The 17,801-nt window shown below is 43.0% G+C and overlaps 1 protein-coding gene and 1 non-coding gene across 2 annotated transcripts; one reads left to right on the top strand and one right to left on the bottom strand.

Moving 5' to 3' along the window:
* The first annotated feature begins 877 nt into the window (after positions 1-877).
* On the top strand, positions 878-6,866 carry LOC115929689 (sushi domain-containing protein 2-like). The gene is made up of 8 exons (XM_030999528.1): positions 878-941; positions 1,243-1,448; positions 2,095-2,151; positions 2,761-2,873; positions 3,412-3,726; positions 4,240-4,369; positions 5,269-5,401; positions 6,694-6,866. The coding sequence occupies exons 1-8, from the start codon at positions 878-880 to the stop codon at positions 6,864-6,866; spliced, it is 1,191 nt and encodes a 396-aa protein (XP_030855388.1).
* Positions 6,867-13,315: 6,449 nt separating this feature from the next.
* Positions 13,316-13,387, bottom strand: TRNAM-CAU. Its single transcript has one exon. It is a non-coding gene; the product is annotated as a tRNA-Met (tRNA).
* Positions 13,388-17,801: the final 4,414 nt, after the last annotated feature.

The raw sequence follows: 17,801 nt of genomic DNA on the forward strand, positions 1-17,801 counted from the left end.
TTGTCACAGTTTGAGACATCTATGTATTTCAAAACACAGGGGTTTTGTTTCAAACTAAATGACCGCACAAGAATGTAATTAAGACAAGAAAATGCAATGAACAATTTCAATTTCAAAGAAAACAAATATGACATTACAGATGGGTTTCAATGCGGGAGATGACGACAATTACTACATAGAGAATCTGTACAGCGGCCAATCACAAGAACTGAAGAAACTGCCGCAGACACCAACAACGACGAGACAGGCATGTTCGTGTATCAAATCAGTCGCATCAACGTGCAGTACCCGGTCTGCAGAGGTCAGAAATTAAGAAAAGTTTTTTTTTGGGGGGGGGGGGCTGATCCTAGAGGGAAGCCACGTGCCTGAGGTGGGCACAGCGGCGTAGGCAGCATTTTCACCATGGGGGAGACTGGGGGCTTTTTAAAATGTTGACATGGGGGACGATTTCTCGGTAAAAACAGCACACCTGGATGATGGCATGGATCTGAATTGCGTCATGGTTTGTTTTACATTTGCGCTTGCCTATGAGAGCCAGGTGGAGTCGAGAGTCAATATAAAAAAGCATGACTCGTAATGTCTTGGGTCAATTGTCATTAAATATAGATGAATCTTGTCTGCCATCCGGTAAAACTATTTTACAAAATGACCAACGTTTTACTATATCGCACCTAGGTGAGATTAAAACCTTCCCTCGCTACGATTCCATGCTGGGTCAATCGTTGCTCCTCGTGGCCGGACCCTGCTTCCTTCCGTCAGGCAACTACACGTTACTCTTCGGTGACGTGAACGAGCCCAAGGCCATCCAGAACTGTACCTACCACACCAAGTGGATGTGTACTGCTTCACACCGACCTTATTTGAGGTGAACCGCCGGATGCCAATTCAACTGTCCGACAATGAAGGCGTGGACTGGGCCTACACCGGCCTGTTTGAAATAGGTGAGTAAACTTACTCACTCATTCCTCGGGCACAGAAGGGGGGGGGGGTGTTCCAACCCCAAACCCCTCTTGATCTATCACTGTAATTTTGTTTCAGTGGGGTGATGGGTGTTACCTATTTTGGTACCCAATATTCCCATGCTGTCACGACTTATAATCTTTCCCTAACGTAAACTGTAACTGAAACAACTTTCCATCGAGTGTTAAAAATGATGATACTATCTAGTTATCGCAGGGATGACCAAACTGGCTGCACTATAGAAACTATGTCGACATTTTGTAATCCTCTTATTGCACCCAGTGAAAATTGGAGATACGCCACAGCGCGTGACCCGTGTGAACCCGGACAGCGAGGCGTGGCTTCGCGCCGACCGACCAGTCACCATCGAGTGGAACCCCAAGTTAATCAACTTCACCCAGGTCCGCATTGACGTGTTGGCTTACGGCGAGCCAATAGACCCTGATACTGGCCTGCCCGGACCGCCTACCTGGGAAGAGATTGACGAGGTACACAATTATCGTTTTGTAAAACCCCAGAGCAGTGTGTATTTGTCGAATACGTCGTACAAGTATATCAAGCAGTATAAAAAATGCCTTTGTCTCAGATCATTTGATGGCTTGTGACTCGACTTGGGGATTGTTGAAACATCTGGAAGACTTGTGAGAACTTGTGAAGTTGTTCGCAAGAATGATCTCAGATCTGCTCTACTTGCGCGCAAGCAGACTAATCCATGGGGGAAAGATGGTGAAGCAGCATGCGGTTTTCGAGGTTGGAGAGTGACTCAAAACTACCCATGACTAGTGCGAGATGGTCTACTCATGAAATAGTGTGCAAACTTTGAAAGTCCTCATACTGATAGGTGATGGACTAACGTCGCACAAATGGACTTCATGGATCTTGACAAAATCGTACAAATGAGGACAAGCACAAACTATTTGAAGACAGGTTTACGTTTAGCGACAGTGTCTCGCCAACGTGAACAATTATAACTCTCAAAGCAATTAAGATTTATTTGTTTTTGTCTTACGAGTGTTAGGATCTTTACTAATCTCCCCATTACCTCCTGCATCCGATTATCTGAAAAGTGTGTTCCAGGGGTAGAACAGGTTCAAAAAATTATCTGTTCTGATCACTTTGTCATTGACTAAACAGCCTCGTCTTCAGGATGTCAAGCGGTACGCGCCCACCACTACCTGCTCTCTTATCCTGGTATTGGATCATTTGCATGTGCAAGATTTTTGAACTAGTATGCAAATGAGGAATAGTCTGGTGCCTACCAGTGCGCTACATTAGCGTTTGTTTTTGCATGCGGTGTCTGGGGTAAAAAACAATCAATTCGCGCCGTGAGTTACGAAAACATGATTGTTTTCGAAGTTAAAATGTTACAATATTATCCTGCCAATATGCAGTATCGCATTTCATATTGGAATTGGAGAGGACAGGGGTATTTTTGAGAAGGATGTTATCATTGCAATGATCGTGAAAACACGTACTGCACGTAAATAATAACAACAACTACACGATATGAATCCATTACTGGCCAAGGGCGGTATCGAATCAGGATACAGTAAGAAAGTTTCCTGGTACTATTGGAAACGAGGTGGAAATAAAATAAGCACTGGGGACGAGGTTGTTGACTAAGCAGTTCTTCGTTGAACTGGATCTGCTATGCGTTTCTTGTTAAGATCAAGTAATGTTTCTTCACTGCAAAGGAGTGTGGTAAACTGTGAGGTTACAGGTTCGAGCGACGTTTGCAATGTGTAATGAAAAGCCGTCAAGTTTCAGTTAATCCATTAATTAATCAACTTTAATTGTCAGGTGTCCTATACTGTGCCGAACACCGGCATGTACACGTGGACATCGCGGGCAGCTTCCCAGGTGAGCGACAAGAACTGCATCGGTATCATCAGGGTCACGCCAAGCTTTCAACGGTAGGTTGCAGGCACATTGATGTGAGGCTGGGGGAAAAAAAAGGAAAACGAACTGATATTTGTATTATTGCTCATCAGACTACATTGGCTTTTCGAGGTTTGGCGCTTTGTGGTTTTGGGTAAATTTGTGGATAAAAACATCGCCCTCCTATTGCAACCACTTTTCTCAAAAAAGGCTGATTTGACAATTTGTTAGACAACACGGACCTAAGTTTTGGGTATCTTTTCCGAGTTACCAGGGCTTGTTGTTAAGTCTAACTGTAAGAAAATTCGCTTCTGATGGCAGGCTTAACAGGGGCGCTGTTTAGCCTTGCGAGGGGATAGTGGAGGTCCCCGTCTGGATAACATTCTAGCCTTATGAAGGAACAACGCAAACCAGTGGAGAGCACTTCGGCTGGTTTGCGGCGTTATTGCAATCAGTCAGAGTAATCGCCACAATCGACTGCATTGTTCCCATTTTCGCCGGCGAGAGGCTACCATGACTCTCAGTAGCCTAAAGCTTTCGATTATGATGTCATTTTCCATCCACTTTGTGCAGTGACGACCTGGCACTCTGGAGCGACCTGCACTTCCTTGGCTACATCATGAACGGCATGTTCCAGAACGACACATCGACCTACTCCAACCTCCGCTGTGACGAGTTCTACGAACGGGAGAAGGCGGCTGGAGTCGATAAGGAACTCCTCAACAGCCTGCGTCCCTGCCCCTGCAACCTGACCCAGGCACTGGCCGACAGGGGGCGCTTCAAGCCCGACCCCATGTGCAACATGGACGACACCGTGCAAAACCGTACCCAGGAGTATTGTCGTTTCAAAGACGACGTGGTTCACTGCGTCACCAGCATCGTCCCTTCGTGAGTGTTGTCAACAGTGTTTTTCAAAGAAGGACAACTACTATTTATTTCACTAAATATTGGGTAGTTCTTTTTTGTTTGTTCTTTGACCTGGAATATTATATCCCCCCCCCAAAAAAAAATGCAGAGAATTGTCAAAAGATAATCTATCTCTGTTTGATTTCTAATGGATCTTGTTTTCATCAACGTAACTCTTTTTTTTCACAATGGTTCTCGTTTGCTATGCTGATGACGTTCAACTCTTTTTTTTTGTCATTTGCACCAAATCAAGATGTCAGCGACCTGTAAAATCTGGGAGCCTCCCCAATGACCCATTTCATAATGGTTCTTGTTTTGGACAATTTAAACTCTTTTTTTTTCATAATGGTTTAGGTTTTCCACGACTTAAACTATGGATGTCTTTGCAGACGTATAAGTTCATTTGGTTCAGTCGAAGTCGACATTTTCCTTGTAATATCCCTGTGCATTGGAATGTCATCTCTTCCTGCGTATTCTTTGTATGTCATAACAAAGCGATGGCCACGACTCAACCTGCTGCTACGATGAGTGGGAGAATCTAGTCTACGCAGGAGACAGCTCATCAGGGAGCTTCTCGCGAAGGGTCACCGTGGAGGGCATTCCGCTCTATAACGAATCTGGAAAGGTATATATCTTTAAGATTTCCTTCGTCTAATTTTATTTGAAGTAACTCGTTTTTCCTGTTAAAAAGAGCATTTCCCAAAGACAAGTTATGATCAGCAACAACAGGTTTCCGGCAATCATACAGAAGTAGAAGCAGTTTATCGGCTCTAGACTCTAAAAAGTTGCGGGTCAGATCTAACCCAATCTGAGTCAGATCCGACCCAATTTGGGTCAGATCTTTTCATGCAGGAGAAGAGTCCTAGGGTTTCACACTCTTTACGGGTCCGTTTGACCCGGAGAGCTTGTCAGATTTTTTGGACCCGTATCTGGTTTGCCAAAACATAACCCCAATCGCCTGAACACAACGTATCTGGGTCGCCTGAAGAAAAAAAAAACCTGATCAGGGTCATCTGCAGAAAACCCGGAAAGTGTCAGGCCAATAGAACTCGGATTCCACGTCGATATGCCTATAGGACTTTTCAGAGTGTAAATAAGCATCACATTTTGGCCTGATAGCTCCTCATAGAGCGCCGGCGGTCGGATGTTCAAATCCCGCTCAAGTACATTTCCTGGATCATCTTTATAATGTTTAATATATTAACCATTTCTGAATCGGAAATATTTTTTTGTATTCGACCATATACCGGATCATACACCGATAAACCACAGGTAACCCCCCAAAACAGGTCAAATTCACCCGGTAGAAGGTTTAATCTACATGTGAACCGGAAAGCGGGTCACTCTTGACCCAGAGACTATCTGACACAACACTGGGTCAACAAGTAACCCTTTATTGAGTCATTATCAGATTGAATCAAAAAGTCTGACCCGGAATAGGGGTCAACAATCTGACTAGAGACTTTTTGGAGCGCACGCCAAGAACTCTACAGACTCAGGTTCACACATATTTCATCCCTGCAGGTGCCCGAGTTGTCCTCGGGGATCGCCGACCTGTCCCCATACTACATGTGCTGCATATGGGGCGACCACTGCGACTATTACCAGGATGTCAGACCGACGCGTGACTGCGCGTGGTACGGTAATGTCCGGCCAGGTAGGTAGATAGCAGCACTGCATCGTGCGGTACGCCCTTCATCACCGCCCTCGGAAGTCAATATACCATAATTGAGCCATTGATGAATACAAAGAGACTAGAATTTAAGGTTACATGTATTACATGTGGCTGCAAGTGAAACATTTCATTTTTTTTAGTTTGGTTTTTCAAGATTTACGATAAGTTGATAAAAGCTTAAATGAATTGAATTTTGGTAGTGCTGGTCCCAAAAGGTAGCATCACTAAACAGCGCATCATGCATAACAAAATACTGTGAACTGAAAACAACGGATAGTATTCACTCACAACTTTTTTATCCTTAAGAAAAAACAATTAACCTCAGGGTTTTTATCCCTAAAACAATACTAAACCGACCTCATTTGAACTGGTTGCCTAAAGAACCAGAACCGGCCGGTTCCTTTTGCTAATGAAAAAAATAAGTCTGAAAAGTCTATCTTCTGTTGTCATGAAAATGGACCTTTCAATCCATGTTTTGTTGTAATTAAAATACATAAATGTTTATACAGTATGAATAGAATGATGATATTTCCTTTAACGAATTTCCATTATTTAAGTCAGGTGGACTTAATTTAAAGGAATGTTTAACTTATACAAAACCGGTAGCATTTATATGTGTATATATAAAAGAGAAGAGGGCCCTGCATAGTATAAGTCGTGCGAGGATATCAACATAATAAAAATAACTGGACACATAGAGCGCCAAATTGCCAAAAGATACAAGGCGCTTATTATTACTCTGCTCATTGGGCCAATGAAACATTCCATATACCATCTCAGCCCCCTGGGGAGTATAAAGCTCCATGATGCCATTTCGGCGCCAAGCAGCTTAATCAACCGCAATAACTATCTCTGCCCTCACTGGTACCAATTTACTCCTGGGTGGAGAGAAGCAATGAGTGACAAAGTGCCTTGTCTAAGGGCACACGCAACGTAGCCGCAGGCTGGACTCGAACCCAGAACCCACGGAATTACCCGAAGACCGCAAATTCAATAATCCAGACCACGAGGCCAAAGCACTCCAGAATCGCTCTCACCGACTCACCGACTCACCGACTTGGGTATCAGAATATCAATGAGAGTATTCTTATACTCAAGACGACTTTTGAAGACTGCTAACCGATTGGATTGGTGCAATATTTCTTGATTTGGATAAAAACAAAAGAAAAAAGTTTGGGTTCATTACCCGAAAAGCCGAGGAAACCTGTGTTGTGACGTAAGATTGTGTTTAATTTCTTTTGCTTCTGTTTTTGCTTATTTGTCTTTAATTGTAGCGACTGTGTACGGAGACCCTCACTTTGCGACCTTCGACGGTGTTGAGTACACCTTTAATGCTAAGGGCGAGTACACGCTATTGGACACCACGTCGGCATCCCAGACACAATTCAGACTTCAGGGACGGTTCGAGGAAATCCTCGACCGAAATGGTAAATTCATCGCTCCGTGATATATCAGGGTCAATACAGGTACCTTAAACCATCATTTTGATGTTGCTGTTGTTACTAGTGCTCAATAGATTGCAAACGTGTTCTGACCCGAAGTATACTTCTTCGTTAAAAAGAAAATTTACAGTTTCGCAGCTTTTTCGGTTGCACGAACTAACACTCACCTTTTCCCCTCTGATTTCTTGTTGATTTAATGTACAAACAGGTGAAAAACAGCAGATTTAATAAATTTAATACATCAAGTGTCCACAACGAGAAACCTATCTGAAAATACTCGGGCAGTTTTGACACAAAGCGTTGTTTTAGAAAGCGTTCAACTTTAGTTACCGTTTTCTCCGATTGCTAGTTTTTAATGCTATGAACAAGGGTGTTACTTCGTGTTGTTGCTGACGACATGTTTGGGAGTCTCTCGTAATTGGATCCTGTAAGGTTGCTACCGCACGCAACAAAAAAAAATTGGCCCGGGCACACTTTTAAAAAACAACTTCAAGAGATGCATCCCTGTAGATGTCAATTTGGCACGGTGCAACAAATCTATTGACACCTTACGTCAGAAGATCCAGTCGATCAAGTTGGGACCGATAAAGTCAATTTCAGACAGGTTCTGAACCCTAGTCTGCAGAGTAAGATGTAGAAAGTAGTGTAACTGTCCAACATGGCGACTCGCTCTAACAATTTTATTTGCAGTTACTGCTCTTAACTCATCACCTTGTGTCCAATAAATATTTGTACTAGACAGTTTTTCCAGACGTTATAACAAAACCTAGTCCTGATAAAAACAAACCAGTCGAACATAAAGACTTCACTCGTAAATTTGACTCTCATTTCAAAAGGCGTACGTAGGAATGCAACTGTACTGACAGCTGTGGGATGCAGCAAGACGACAAGGAAAAGATCATGATCCGGAAGTCCGATCGGACCATCCTGGAGATTTTTATCGACACCGAGCTCCTGGCGATCGACGACCAGACCACCATACGCGATGGCCGTGGGTATCTTTTTGTATATCCAGCACCTTTGATAATGATGTTACGCCCCAACTATGTCCTAACATAGGTTAAGACAGTCCCAAATACATGTTTAGTTGGAATCACCCCAGCCAAGTAAAGTTGGTAAGTAAGAATTATAACATGTGTTTAGAAAGGGTACGAATACTGCTAATAGCACTAGGCAGCATTTCCCCCTTCTCATTGACGCACATGAAACATTCCAAAGACCATCTTAGCTCCGTGGGAAGTGATATCTCGATGCTGCCATTTCAGCGCAAAGCTTCTTAACCCAGTTCCCAAACCGTTTTCTGCCATCATAGACATTTAACAATTATAACCTTGTTTTTCGTCTCCGCTCATCTTTCGTGTTTGTCATTTCTTCCACAGCTTTCTTCTAACCTTCCCCCAGGAGAAGCAGACGGGGAACTTGACCCAGGTCATCGTGACATTTATCGACTCGGAGTTTGCGATAGTCGTCGACGGCACACAGGAAATGCTGACCGCGCAGGTCCTGGTGCCTTACCGATTCAAGGTAGGATTTCAACAGTCAAAACCCCATTCCCCTCCAAAAACCCCAAAACAAACAAACAAACAAACAAACAAACAAACAAACAAACAAACAAACACCCCAACACCCCAACACCCCAACACCCCAACAAACAACAAACAAACACAATGAACACAAAGTCAGAAGGCAAATGCTGGTTGAGATGTAAACTTCCAGTCACATATTCATGGTTTGGAGCTACGGATATCCACGGTTTAAAATTCGTGATAAACTGGAGTACCGTAATCATCCTTAGTACCTCCGTGTTTATCCGTCATCCTCCTTGGTATTCGTGGAGGGGCTATACGGAAGTTTAAACTGTTCCAAACTTCAGTTGTGAATCGTCATGAAAATCAATCCGTAGTGCAACCGTAGGACATCCGTAGGACAATCGTACCAACTCGTTTTTTGTTATTCGTTTCTATTCGTACATATTCGTGGAGATTCGTAGCTCATTTGTGGTAGAAATCTCTACGGATATGCCCGGATATGCTGGGATTCTGCTTAGGTTGTACTACTATTATGTATGCTTTATTCGTAGGAGAACCTTGGTCATCCGTGTTCTAATCGCAGACAACCGTGGCATTAACGTCATTATTCTAAGTAATACCATCGATATCCTTCAATTATCCGTCCATGTTTTTGACAAACAGTGACGTATTCGTAGAGAAACCTTGGGACATCAGCAAAGGGAAGGGAAGAATAAGGATTGATAGCGCGCATGCTAACATTTTACTGCAGTCCTGAAAACACTTCCTTGTGTTCGATTTCACTTTACTTCTGATGTTTTTCTTGCCGGTTTTTTTTCCCGGGGCATTTTTGGTTTGACTGCTAGTACAAATGTTCATCAGTAAACTATGATGTCATTCAAGACAGAGGCTTCATCGTAATTCAATTTATTTAGTCGTTGTACTACATTGTTTATTATCATTTCAATTTGAATTTACTGCTGCTTCAGCACAATGTTGCCAGCATTTTTTTTTGGGGGGGGGGTGTTTGCCATGGTCAGTTTTTGATGTTTTATTGTCAGTTGATTCGGCACATGAGAGTAAATTATCTAGCAAACATTTGGTACAAAGAATGTTTACAAAAAGCCACATCTTATGTTCACAATGTGTATACATGTAATACAATCTTTCAACTGACGAATGTGTGCCTGAAGTGACATCACATGCAGCAAGGGCGCCTCCATTGCGTCATCCTCTGGTAAATCAAGCTAACTATGCCACAAACATATATATAATCGATTCTTAACATGTTCTGCGTCATCGTCATGTTGTCGTCTCCTTTCTGTCGTCTCTTTGGTATAGAACTTGGTGACGGGACTCTTCGGCTCGTGGGACGACAACAGGGACAACGATCTCCGCTCCAGGTCCGGGACGCTGTTCGATCCCGACGACCCACCGGAGACCCTCTACAACGACTTTGGTCAATCCTGTAGGTGCCATGTTTAGGAAACTGCTGTTACCAGATTTCGTCAATCCAAAACGTTCAATCTAAAAAGTTCAGAGTGACAAAAAATCCGGTTCTGTTTGGCATGATGCTTTCAGGGTAAAAAAATCACACATTGTCGAGTCCAAATTTTGGGGGCCATTTTGACAAATCAAAATATGAACCAGGACAGTTTATAGTGTGACATAGTTTTCCTTGCAATTTGCATCGAGACTGATTGACACGATTGAGATAAATTTAGGCCACCGACTCTCTCTCACACCTCTCCTTGATGACACTATTCCGTCCACTTTTCAGGGGAGATAGTACCCGACCAAACATTGTTTCACTACGACAAAGGGCTCGGCCACGACTACTACCAGGACCCTAGCTTCGTGCCGGATTTCTTCCCGCCGACGGACTCGGAGTGGAATGGGACGGAGGAACTGAACCAGATCTGCCAGGCCAATCCGTACTGCGAGTATGACTTCCTGACCACGGGGATCACCGAGCTGGCTAAAGTCACCATGCTGGCCTATGAGCAGTACTGGATAGCCTACGGAGCTTCCTTCGATTGTAAGTACTGTCTTGATGTATGGGATATTATATCCACAGCCATATTTCGGTTCAAATTCAAAAGTGTTTTGTAATCTATTCACACTTTGTTTCAGAGTTTAATTTTGGCCATGATGTTTGCAACTGTGCACAATTGGAACATGTGCGACTGCAATAACGACTAACACCCAAACAGTTCGTTTCTGAGTCAAAATGTTGACCCCCAAAATTCATTCTCGCATGAACAACACAAAAACCGCCAATTTGAAAAGGATGGTTGTGTGGACGTTTACATTGTCTTTTCAGATATTCTGACTAATCATTATCAATTAGTTTAAAACGCATTTTGTAGCCAAATTGGCTGCTTTCCGGGACGTATTTTCCCTTTGATATTGTTGGCACGGCTTGAAGTTGAGCACATTTTTCAAATGGACGTAGCCTGATTGTCTTGAGGATCAAAGTTGTCATTTATTAACTAGCAGTGCGGACCGAGAAAATCTACCCCAGCTGGTTTAAAATAAAACGTTCAATTGTAACCTAATAAGAAATAAATTGTGGTTGTCCTACAGTAATCACCTGTGCCAATCTTGAGACTCCTAAAAACGGCAACAAGACGTTCCTGGGCAATGCACACAATCAGCTGGGATCGGAGGTAATGCTTATTTTTGTCACGACTGTGAGACAACTGAAAAACGAACAATAAAATCAGCTGTGTTTGCTTCTCTGATTGGGTTTCCGTCTAACGATCATGCGCGTGGACGGAAGAGACCACAAACTGGTCATTCTATGAATCTAGGGTGCAAAGTGTGACATCTTGCTCTTCTGACAAAACCACGGAATTACCCCGATTGAAAAACTTAGCAGGTTGTTCTTACTACACCGTTACATTCATGCTGTTTTCCCACGACGGGTGTGGTGGGTAGGTGGGTGGGTAGGTTGGTTGGTGGGCAGTTTACTCGGCCATGCTTTGTATTCATGCAACTTGAGTCTTCCAGCTTTGTATTCGAAGACCGCTTTTGAAAACACTGATGCGCATGTGTCTAATTTGCACATTTTGCATATTAGATCACGACTCATTCGGGTCACTGTGCCGTATTAAAGCCGTCTTCACACGTCACCCGCCCGTCGTGGGTTATACCACTTGGTACTTGTTTATCCATTCCTATATTAGGGGCTGATCTTAACGAACGTATGATTTTTGTCATCTTTGTACCTCACTGACATACTCACTGGCTTAATAACTTACTCCAACCTGTCTTTTTCAGAACCACGCATCATTGTTGATTTATAATTGTAACATTAATTTTGTGTATTAATGAACAACGTTGAATAAATGTCTAGCAAATTGAATTGAATTGAAAAGAAAGGAAACCCACATTTGACAGGAATTTTAACCTACTTACTTCACTTATTAAAACTTTTTTTTATAATGTAGGAAGTATAGCTCTTCCACCATACGTGTTGAAAAAAAAATCTTTAAAACTTTGGGTATTCGGTATAAAACAAAAGCCTAAATCTTTTCTATGCAACTCTGAATAATCCAGGTGGAATTTTCCTGCGGAGATAAGTTTTTCCTAATCGGTTCCCCACACCGGGTGTGTGAGCCACCCCAGGACAGCCAAGGAGAGTTCCTCCAGGGTAATTGGAGTGGCAACTCAATCGTCAACGAATGTATCGGTAAGCTATGGACGGCCAATCAAATTATTATATAAGATGGAATTTGCGTCGGGGTGATATAAATAAAATTAGGTTTTGCCCTTCACCGACGTTTAAACACTGTATACTCAGTGTGTTACCTCCCGAGTGAAAGATGAAAAAAAAAAGATTTTTTTCCCCATCTTTCCATCTTATAATAGTTTATGCGCTACCCGCTGCTATGTACATGAGATTCGAACCAGCCACCCGATCCCGTTAACTCGGTGGTCGAGTGGTAAGACATCTGCACTAGAAAGCAGGAGGTCGTGGGTTCGAGTCCAATCCGAGTGATTTTTCCATCTTTCACTCGGGAGGTAACACACTGAGTATACAGTGTTTAAACGTCGGTGAAGGGCAAACCCAATTTAACAAATTATTATAAAGATTTATAACTGAAAAAGCGAGTAGCTCTATTTTTTTTTACTCTGAAAACATTTAGAAGCCAGACGATCATAGGCAAACTGAGAAGAACACGTGAAAATGGCTTTCGTCATTTTTTACTAAGCGTTTTGCACCCAAATGGTATCTTGCCAAAATTAAGCATGTGTGAAACATATCACGTCATTGAACATTGTATCACGTGATTTCAGATGACCAAGCGACTCCGTGTTATACAGGCTGGTTAAAACAACGAAACCGAGATATTATTGCTAAATGGAACAGAAGTAGGGCACATGTGAATCAAGGAGAGATATCCTTGGTTAGGGTTGAACCTCCTCTTTAAAATGCCACCCTGATCATGTCCTTACATTCACGGTTGACTGAGCAGTAATCAATTTTATGAAAGGCTCTTTTTAGAGAATTGCGCCACTTTTCATGGTGAAATCTCTTTTTGTCCCCAACTGCCTTAATTGGCAACCGATTGAAAAGTGGCGCTATTCTCTAAATAGACACTTTCATAAAATTGGTCCCTGCTCAGTCAATAATGAATGTAATGACGTGATCAGGGTCTCATTGTGAAGAGGAGATTGATTTAACCTTAAACAGAGGATATCTCCCATTGATTCACGTGTGCCCTAACTCTGTTTAATTTTTTTTATCCACCCTGTATAGTGCAATGTAGATGTCTTTGGATATTCTGAACGCGGATCTCGGACCTCTGGGTTATGGGCCCAGCACGCTTCCACTGCGCCGCTCTGCTTGCATCGGTTCAACACTGGAGAAATAATATAGTGTACATTGTTACATATTTCAGGAAAATGAATTGAGATAGTAAACAAAAAAAAAACTTCGCTAGCAGAGCGAGGTTTCGATCCTCGGACCTCTGGGTTATGGGCCCAGCACGCTTCCACTGCGCCACTCTGCTTTCGTCGGTTCACTGCTGAAGAAATAATATAGAGTACGTTGTGACATATTTCAGGGAAATGAAATGAAATAGCAAACAAAAAACTTCGCTAGCAGAGCGAGGTTTCGATCCTCGGCCTCTGGGTTATGGCCCAGCACGCTTCCACTACGCCACTCTGCTTTCGTCGGTTCACTGCTGAAGAAATAATATAGAGTACGTTGTGACATATTTCAGGAAAATGAAATGAAATAGCAAACAAAAAACTTTGCTAGCAGAGCGAGGTTTCGATCCTCGGACTTCTGGGTTATGGGCCTATCACGCTTCCACTGCACCACTCTGCTTTCATTGATTATTGAAAATTTGAGCCATTTGAGCGTACATGTTTATTGCGACCAATTCAAGGTAAATACAAAATCCCTCATGAGCAGAGCGCGGTTTTGGATCGTTGTGTTATGGACCAAAGACGCTTCCAACGCGCCACTTTTCTTTCTTGTTAAAAAGGACCCTTTTTTGTTATAAGAACACTGTAAGTGGGATGGTATTCCCTTACTAAATATTTTAGCACCACAAAAATAAACAAGTACATGTAGAAGCCTAATCGGTGAGACTGATTAAGTGTGTGTGAATCAGTGGGTGCCTGTCTACTTCAGCGAAACAGCCTCATTGTCATTTTCATTAAATAATTTGTGAAGATGAGATGACACAAGGTTTGACAACAAACCTGCATCACTTAGCGTTGTGCAGCGCCCTCAACGGTAGTGACCTTTGTGAATCATGACCTCTCCATATTTTTAAAGACTTTCTTTCCATGTGTACAGAGATCAAGTGCGAGGAGCTCCCAGCTCCACACCACGGAACCAGAGTGTACACATTAAATGATGGCGTGATAACAGCCGTCTTTGAGTGTGAAAAAGGCTACTGGCTGGAAGGGAGTGCGTCCAGAATATGTACAGAGAATATGACATGGACTGGAAGGGAGGCCTGGTGCGTCGCGATCACTACGCCGGAGCAGAGCACGGCACACACTGAGAGCGCGGCACACACGACGGATGAAGTATTCACGCCAACGAAAAACCCCCAAACAACTAAAGAAAGTACGATCTTTGTAGTGGTTAATACTTGTCTATAGACCAACACGGTCACACTCTCATTTCTATCACGAAGGCCCCCTTCTGTGGCCAAAGCATTGTGCTAGTTATTGTGCAGAAAATCCGTCATAGGGTAGTAGTTGCTTTGTACAATAGTGTGCGCAGTGGTTTCTCCATTGAAGGGGGCCTCGTGCGTGTACATTGATCACATGCCCGGATACATTTTTATCCGCCGTCCTATTCAAGTGCATTGTTGACGGTTTTTTGTTTACCACGAAAGTGTTCGTTTAATTGATATTATGTATAAGCATTCATCCGTGGACTTTAACAACATATAGGACACGAGTCTGGTCCACGATTGGAATGAAGTCCTTAGTTTTGAATAGTATCCTTAGTTTTGAATGAGTATAAACAAAAGGACAGTAGGAAGCCCAAGGGTCGAAGGTGTTCACGCACTTTGTGTGCACGTGAAGCGCACGTGAATTTTGTTTATACCCACAGTGCTTTGTGTTTCCTACGCATATTCTGTCTCAGAATAGCCCATAGACCCTTATCATCCTGCCACCATTTCAGTCATGTTCCCTGTATCCAATAACAGTACTGAATGATTTTTTTGTGTGCAAAAAGGAACCAGACTATTTTTCCTTCCAGCCTCACTTTGGTTACGTTAATTTGAATTGGGAAAAATCAAGATGACCGCAACATGATAATGGTCTATAGCTGCCGTGAATACGAGAGAATAAATATATTCGCCTCATACTAAAGAAATAGGTCGCGCCTTTTATTGAATTGTGACTTTAACGCTTTACATTCCATGTTTTCTTTGATTGTAGAACCCGTTGGAGACGATAACAGGGTGGTCATTATTGTGTGCTCTGTCATCGGAGCTATCATCTTGGCCATCCTCCTAGCTGCCGGGATGTACTTCCTCCTGGTGGTAAGACTTTCCAAGATAGACATATCTGACGTACAAAAATAGAGGCCCTTACTAATGTAGAACCGCATACACTCAACCAAAAACGAAAGTCCCCCTGAATACTTTTTTTGTCTAACTCAAAAACTACTAGGCACATCTTGCTCAAATAACGACTAATCAGCAAAGATATACCTTAGCGATCCAGCCATACTCTTTATTTGGCTCAAGCCAGTGTTGTTGTGTACAAAATTATGCAATTGATGACAAATGGTACCGAAAAGAGTTGCACTTTTGTATACGTGCGAGGTAATGGGAACCACAACTTGCACGTAGACAAAAGTGCAATTGTTTCAGGTATCGTTGGTCATAACTTGCATACATTCGTACACATTATCACTGTTTTGGGCCAAATAAAGGGTATGGCTAAATTGCTAAGGAATTTCTGTACTGATCAGTCGTTATTTGAGCGAGAGGTGCTCGGTAGTTTTTGAGTTGGACAAAGAGGTTTGGAAAGGGAACAGTTTTTGTTGTTGTTGAGTGTATGTGCGCGTGCCACACGCGTTTCTAAAGTTGGGGGAAGGTCCGCGTGCGGTTTTGGCCAGAGGAAAATTTAGTGCACGCGTATGACCAGTGGGAGGCCCTGGCACATCAGGGACCAGTAGGGACCATTAGAACTCGTGCGCGTGCGGGAAACGTATGCACTCTGATATGACCTGGGATCCTGGTTCTATTTGTTCTGATACCCTTTTCAGGTTAATTTGACCCGGCAATAGTTGGAAAAAAATGTCTTTTATCTTATATAGCGCTTTTTACTAAGATCAAAGCGCTTTACGTTATTATTACCCCTGAACATTGGGCCATTAAACATTCCAATTACCATCTCAGCTCCCTGGGGAGTATACAGCTCCATGCAGCCTGTTAGCTAGGCGCAAGGAAGCTAATTCAATCACAATAACCATCTCTGCCCTCACAGGTACCCATTTACTCCTGGGTGGAGAGAAGCAATGAGTGACAAAGTGCCTTGCCCAAGGGCACACGCACCATGACCCCAGGCTGGACTCGAACCCACAACCTGCAGCTTTACCCGCAGACCACGAATCCATAGCCCTTATCACGAGACCATGCCCACAGCTCTCCAGAAAAGTGTAATTTTGACACTGAAAAACTATCAGGGGCAAATAGAACCTGGATTCCGGTTCAAATCTGACCCGGGGATTTTTATTGTGTGCTGTTCGGGAAATGTTCCTTTTTTGTTTCGTGGTAATTCCGTTTGGTATAATGGGCAATTAGTCTGAGTATCACCCATTATCCACGGAGCCAAGTCTCCTGTATAACGTCTGTCGTATCTAAGCATGCTTGACGTCATTTTATTCCCAACTCTGGACTAAGATTGTGATTGGTCAATTTCGATGCGGCGCTTTTGTTATACAACAACCTGTACCAAAAGGTACTCATCGTGGGCGTAATGTTTACGCACGCGGGGAGCTTGAATTACGTGCGTATAGAAGGCGCATGCTGATTGGTCAGTTTCTCGAGGTGATACGCAGTCTAGTTGCATTATTAATCGCCCAATCTGTTTACGTACAATAGACCATGGTCAGCTTCGCCAGGGCCAGGGTATATTACTAAGAGTGCGTTCGATTACTTCCCCCACGCTTACTCGTGCATGCTCGACAGCGTTCGATTGACCTCTCACGTGACTTCTCGCGCTTACTCGAACCTGGCCCAAGTAACCGACTCGGCGAGCTGGTTACTTGGGTAAGTATCCCATAAGGCCATGCAATAAACATGGCTGCCAACGTGACGTCCGGTGAGCGCTTATTTTTTTCCGTACCACACGCTGTTAAAGAGGTTGTGGAATGCTCGAAGACATTTCTGTCATTTTTCGGGTATATGTAGCCTAAGGTGTGATGAAATAAAAACGACTATTGTTTCTGTTATGAAATGAGTACAAAAGGTACTTTTGAGAGCTGTTTTTCAGGTCCAGTTTCGACCCGAACGTGCAACTGTGTAAAAGTCGTCGTTGCGGCAGCAAACAAAACACAGTAAATCGTGACGTAATAAACAGGACTCCCGATGCACAGTAGCATACACGAGTCCTGTTTATTACGTCACGATTTACTGTGTTTTGTTTGCTGCCCGCAACGACGACTTTTACACAGTTGCACGTTCGGGTCGAAACTGGACCTGAAAAAACAGCTCTCAAAAGTACCTTTTGTACTCATTTCATGACAGAAACAATAGTCGTTTTTATTTCATCACACCTTAGGCTACATATACCCGAAAAATGACGGAAATGTCTTCGAGCATTCCACAACCTCTTTAATTCGAAGTATGTTGTGTTGCAAGTCAGGTTCTCGGACTTTATTTTCCCTTGAAAAAAATCCTCCAACCACATACTGGTCAAAGAAAAATGCTCCAAATGAATAAC

This window comes from Strongylocentrotus purpuratus, unplaced genomic scaffold (genome assembly GCF_000002235.5).
Source record: "Strongylocentrotus purpuratus isolate Spur 01 unplaced genomic scaffold, Spur_5.0 spur5_contig_726, whole genome shotgun sequence".
NCBI lineage: Eukaryota > Metazoa > Echinodermata > Echinoidea > Camarodonta > Strongylocentrotidae > Strongylocentrotus > Strongylocentrotus purpuratus.

Bases quoted from the DNA above. Each gene is read 5' to 3' on its own strand.
- LOC115929689 (XM_030999528.1), top strand. From the start codon at position 878: ATGCCAATTCAACTGTCCGACAATGAAGGCGTGGACTGGGCCTACACC. The intron at 1,449-2,094 runs GTACACAATTAT...TTGACTAAACAG, and splicing joins CCTGGGAAGAGATTGACGAG to CCTCGTCTTCAGGATGTCAA. The intron at 4,370-5,268 runs GTATATATCTTT...TCATCCCTGCAG, and splicing joins TCTATAACGAATCTGGAAAG to GTGCCCGAGTTGTCCTCGGG.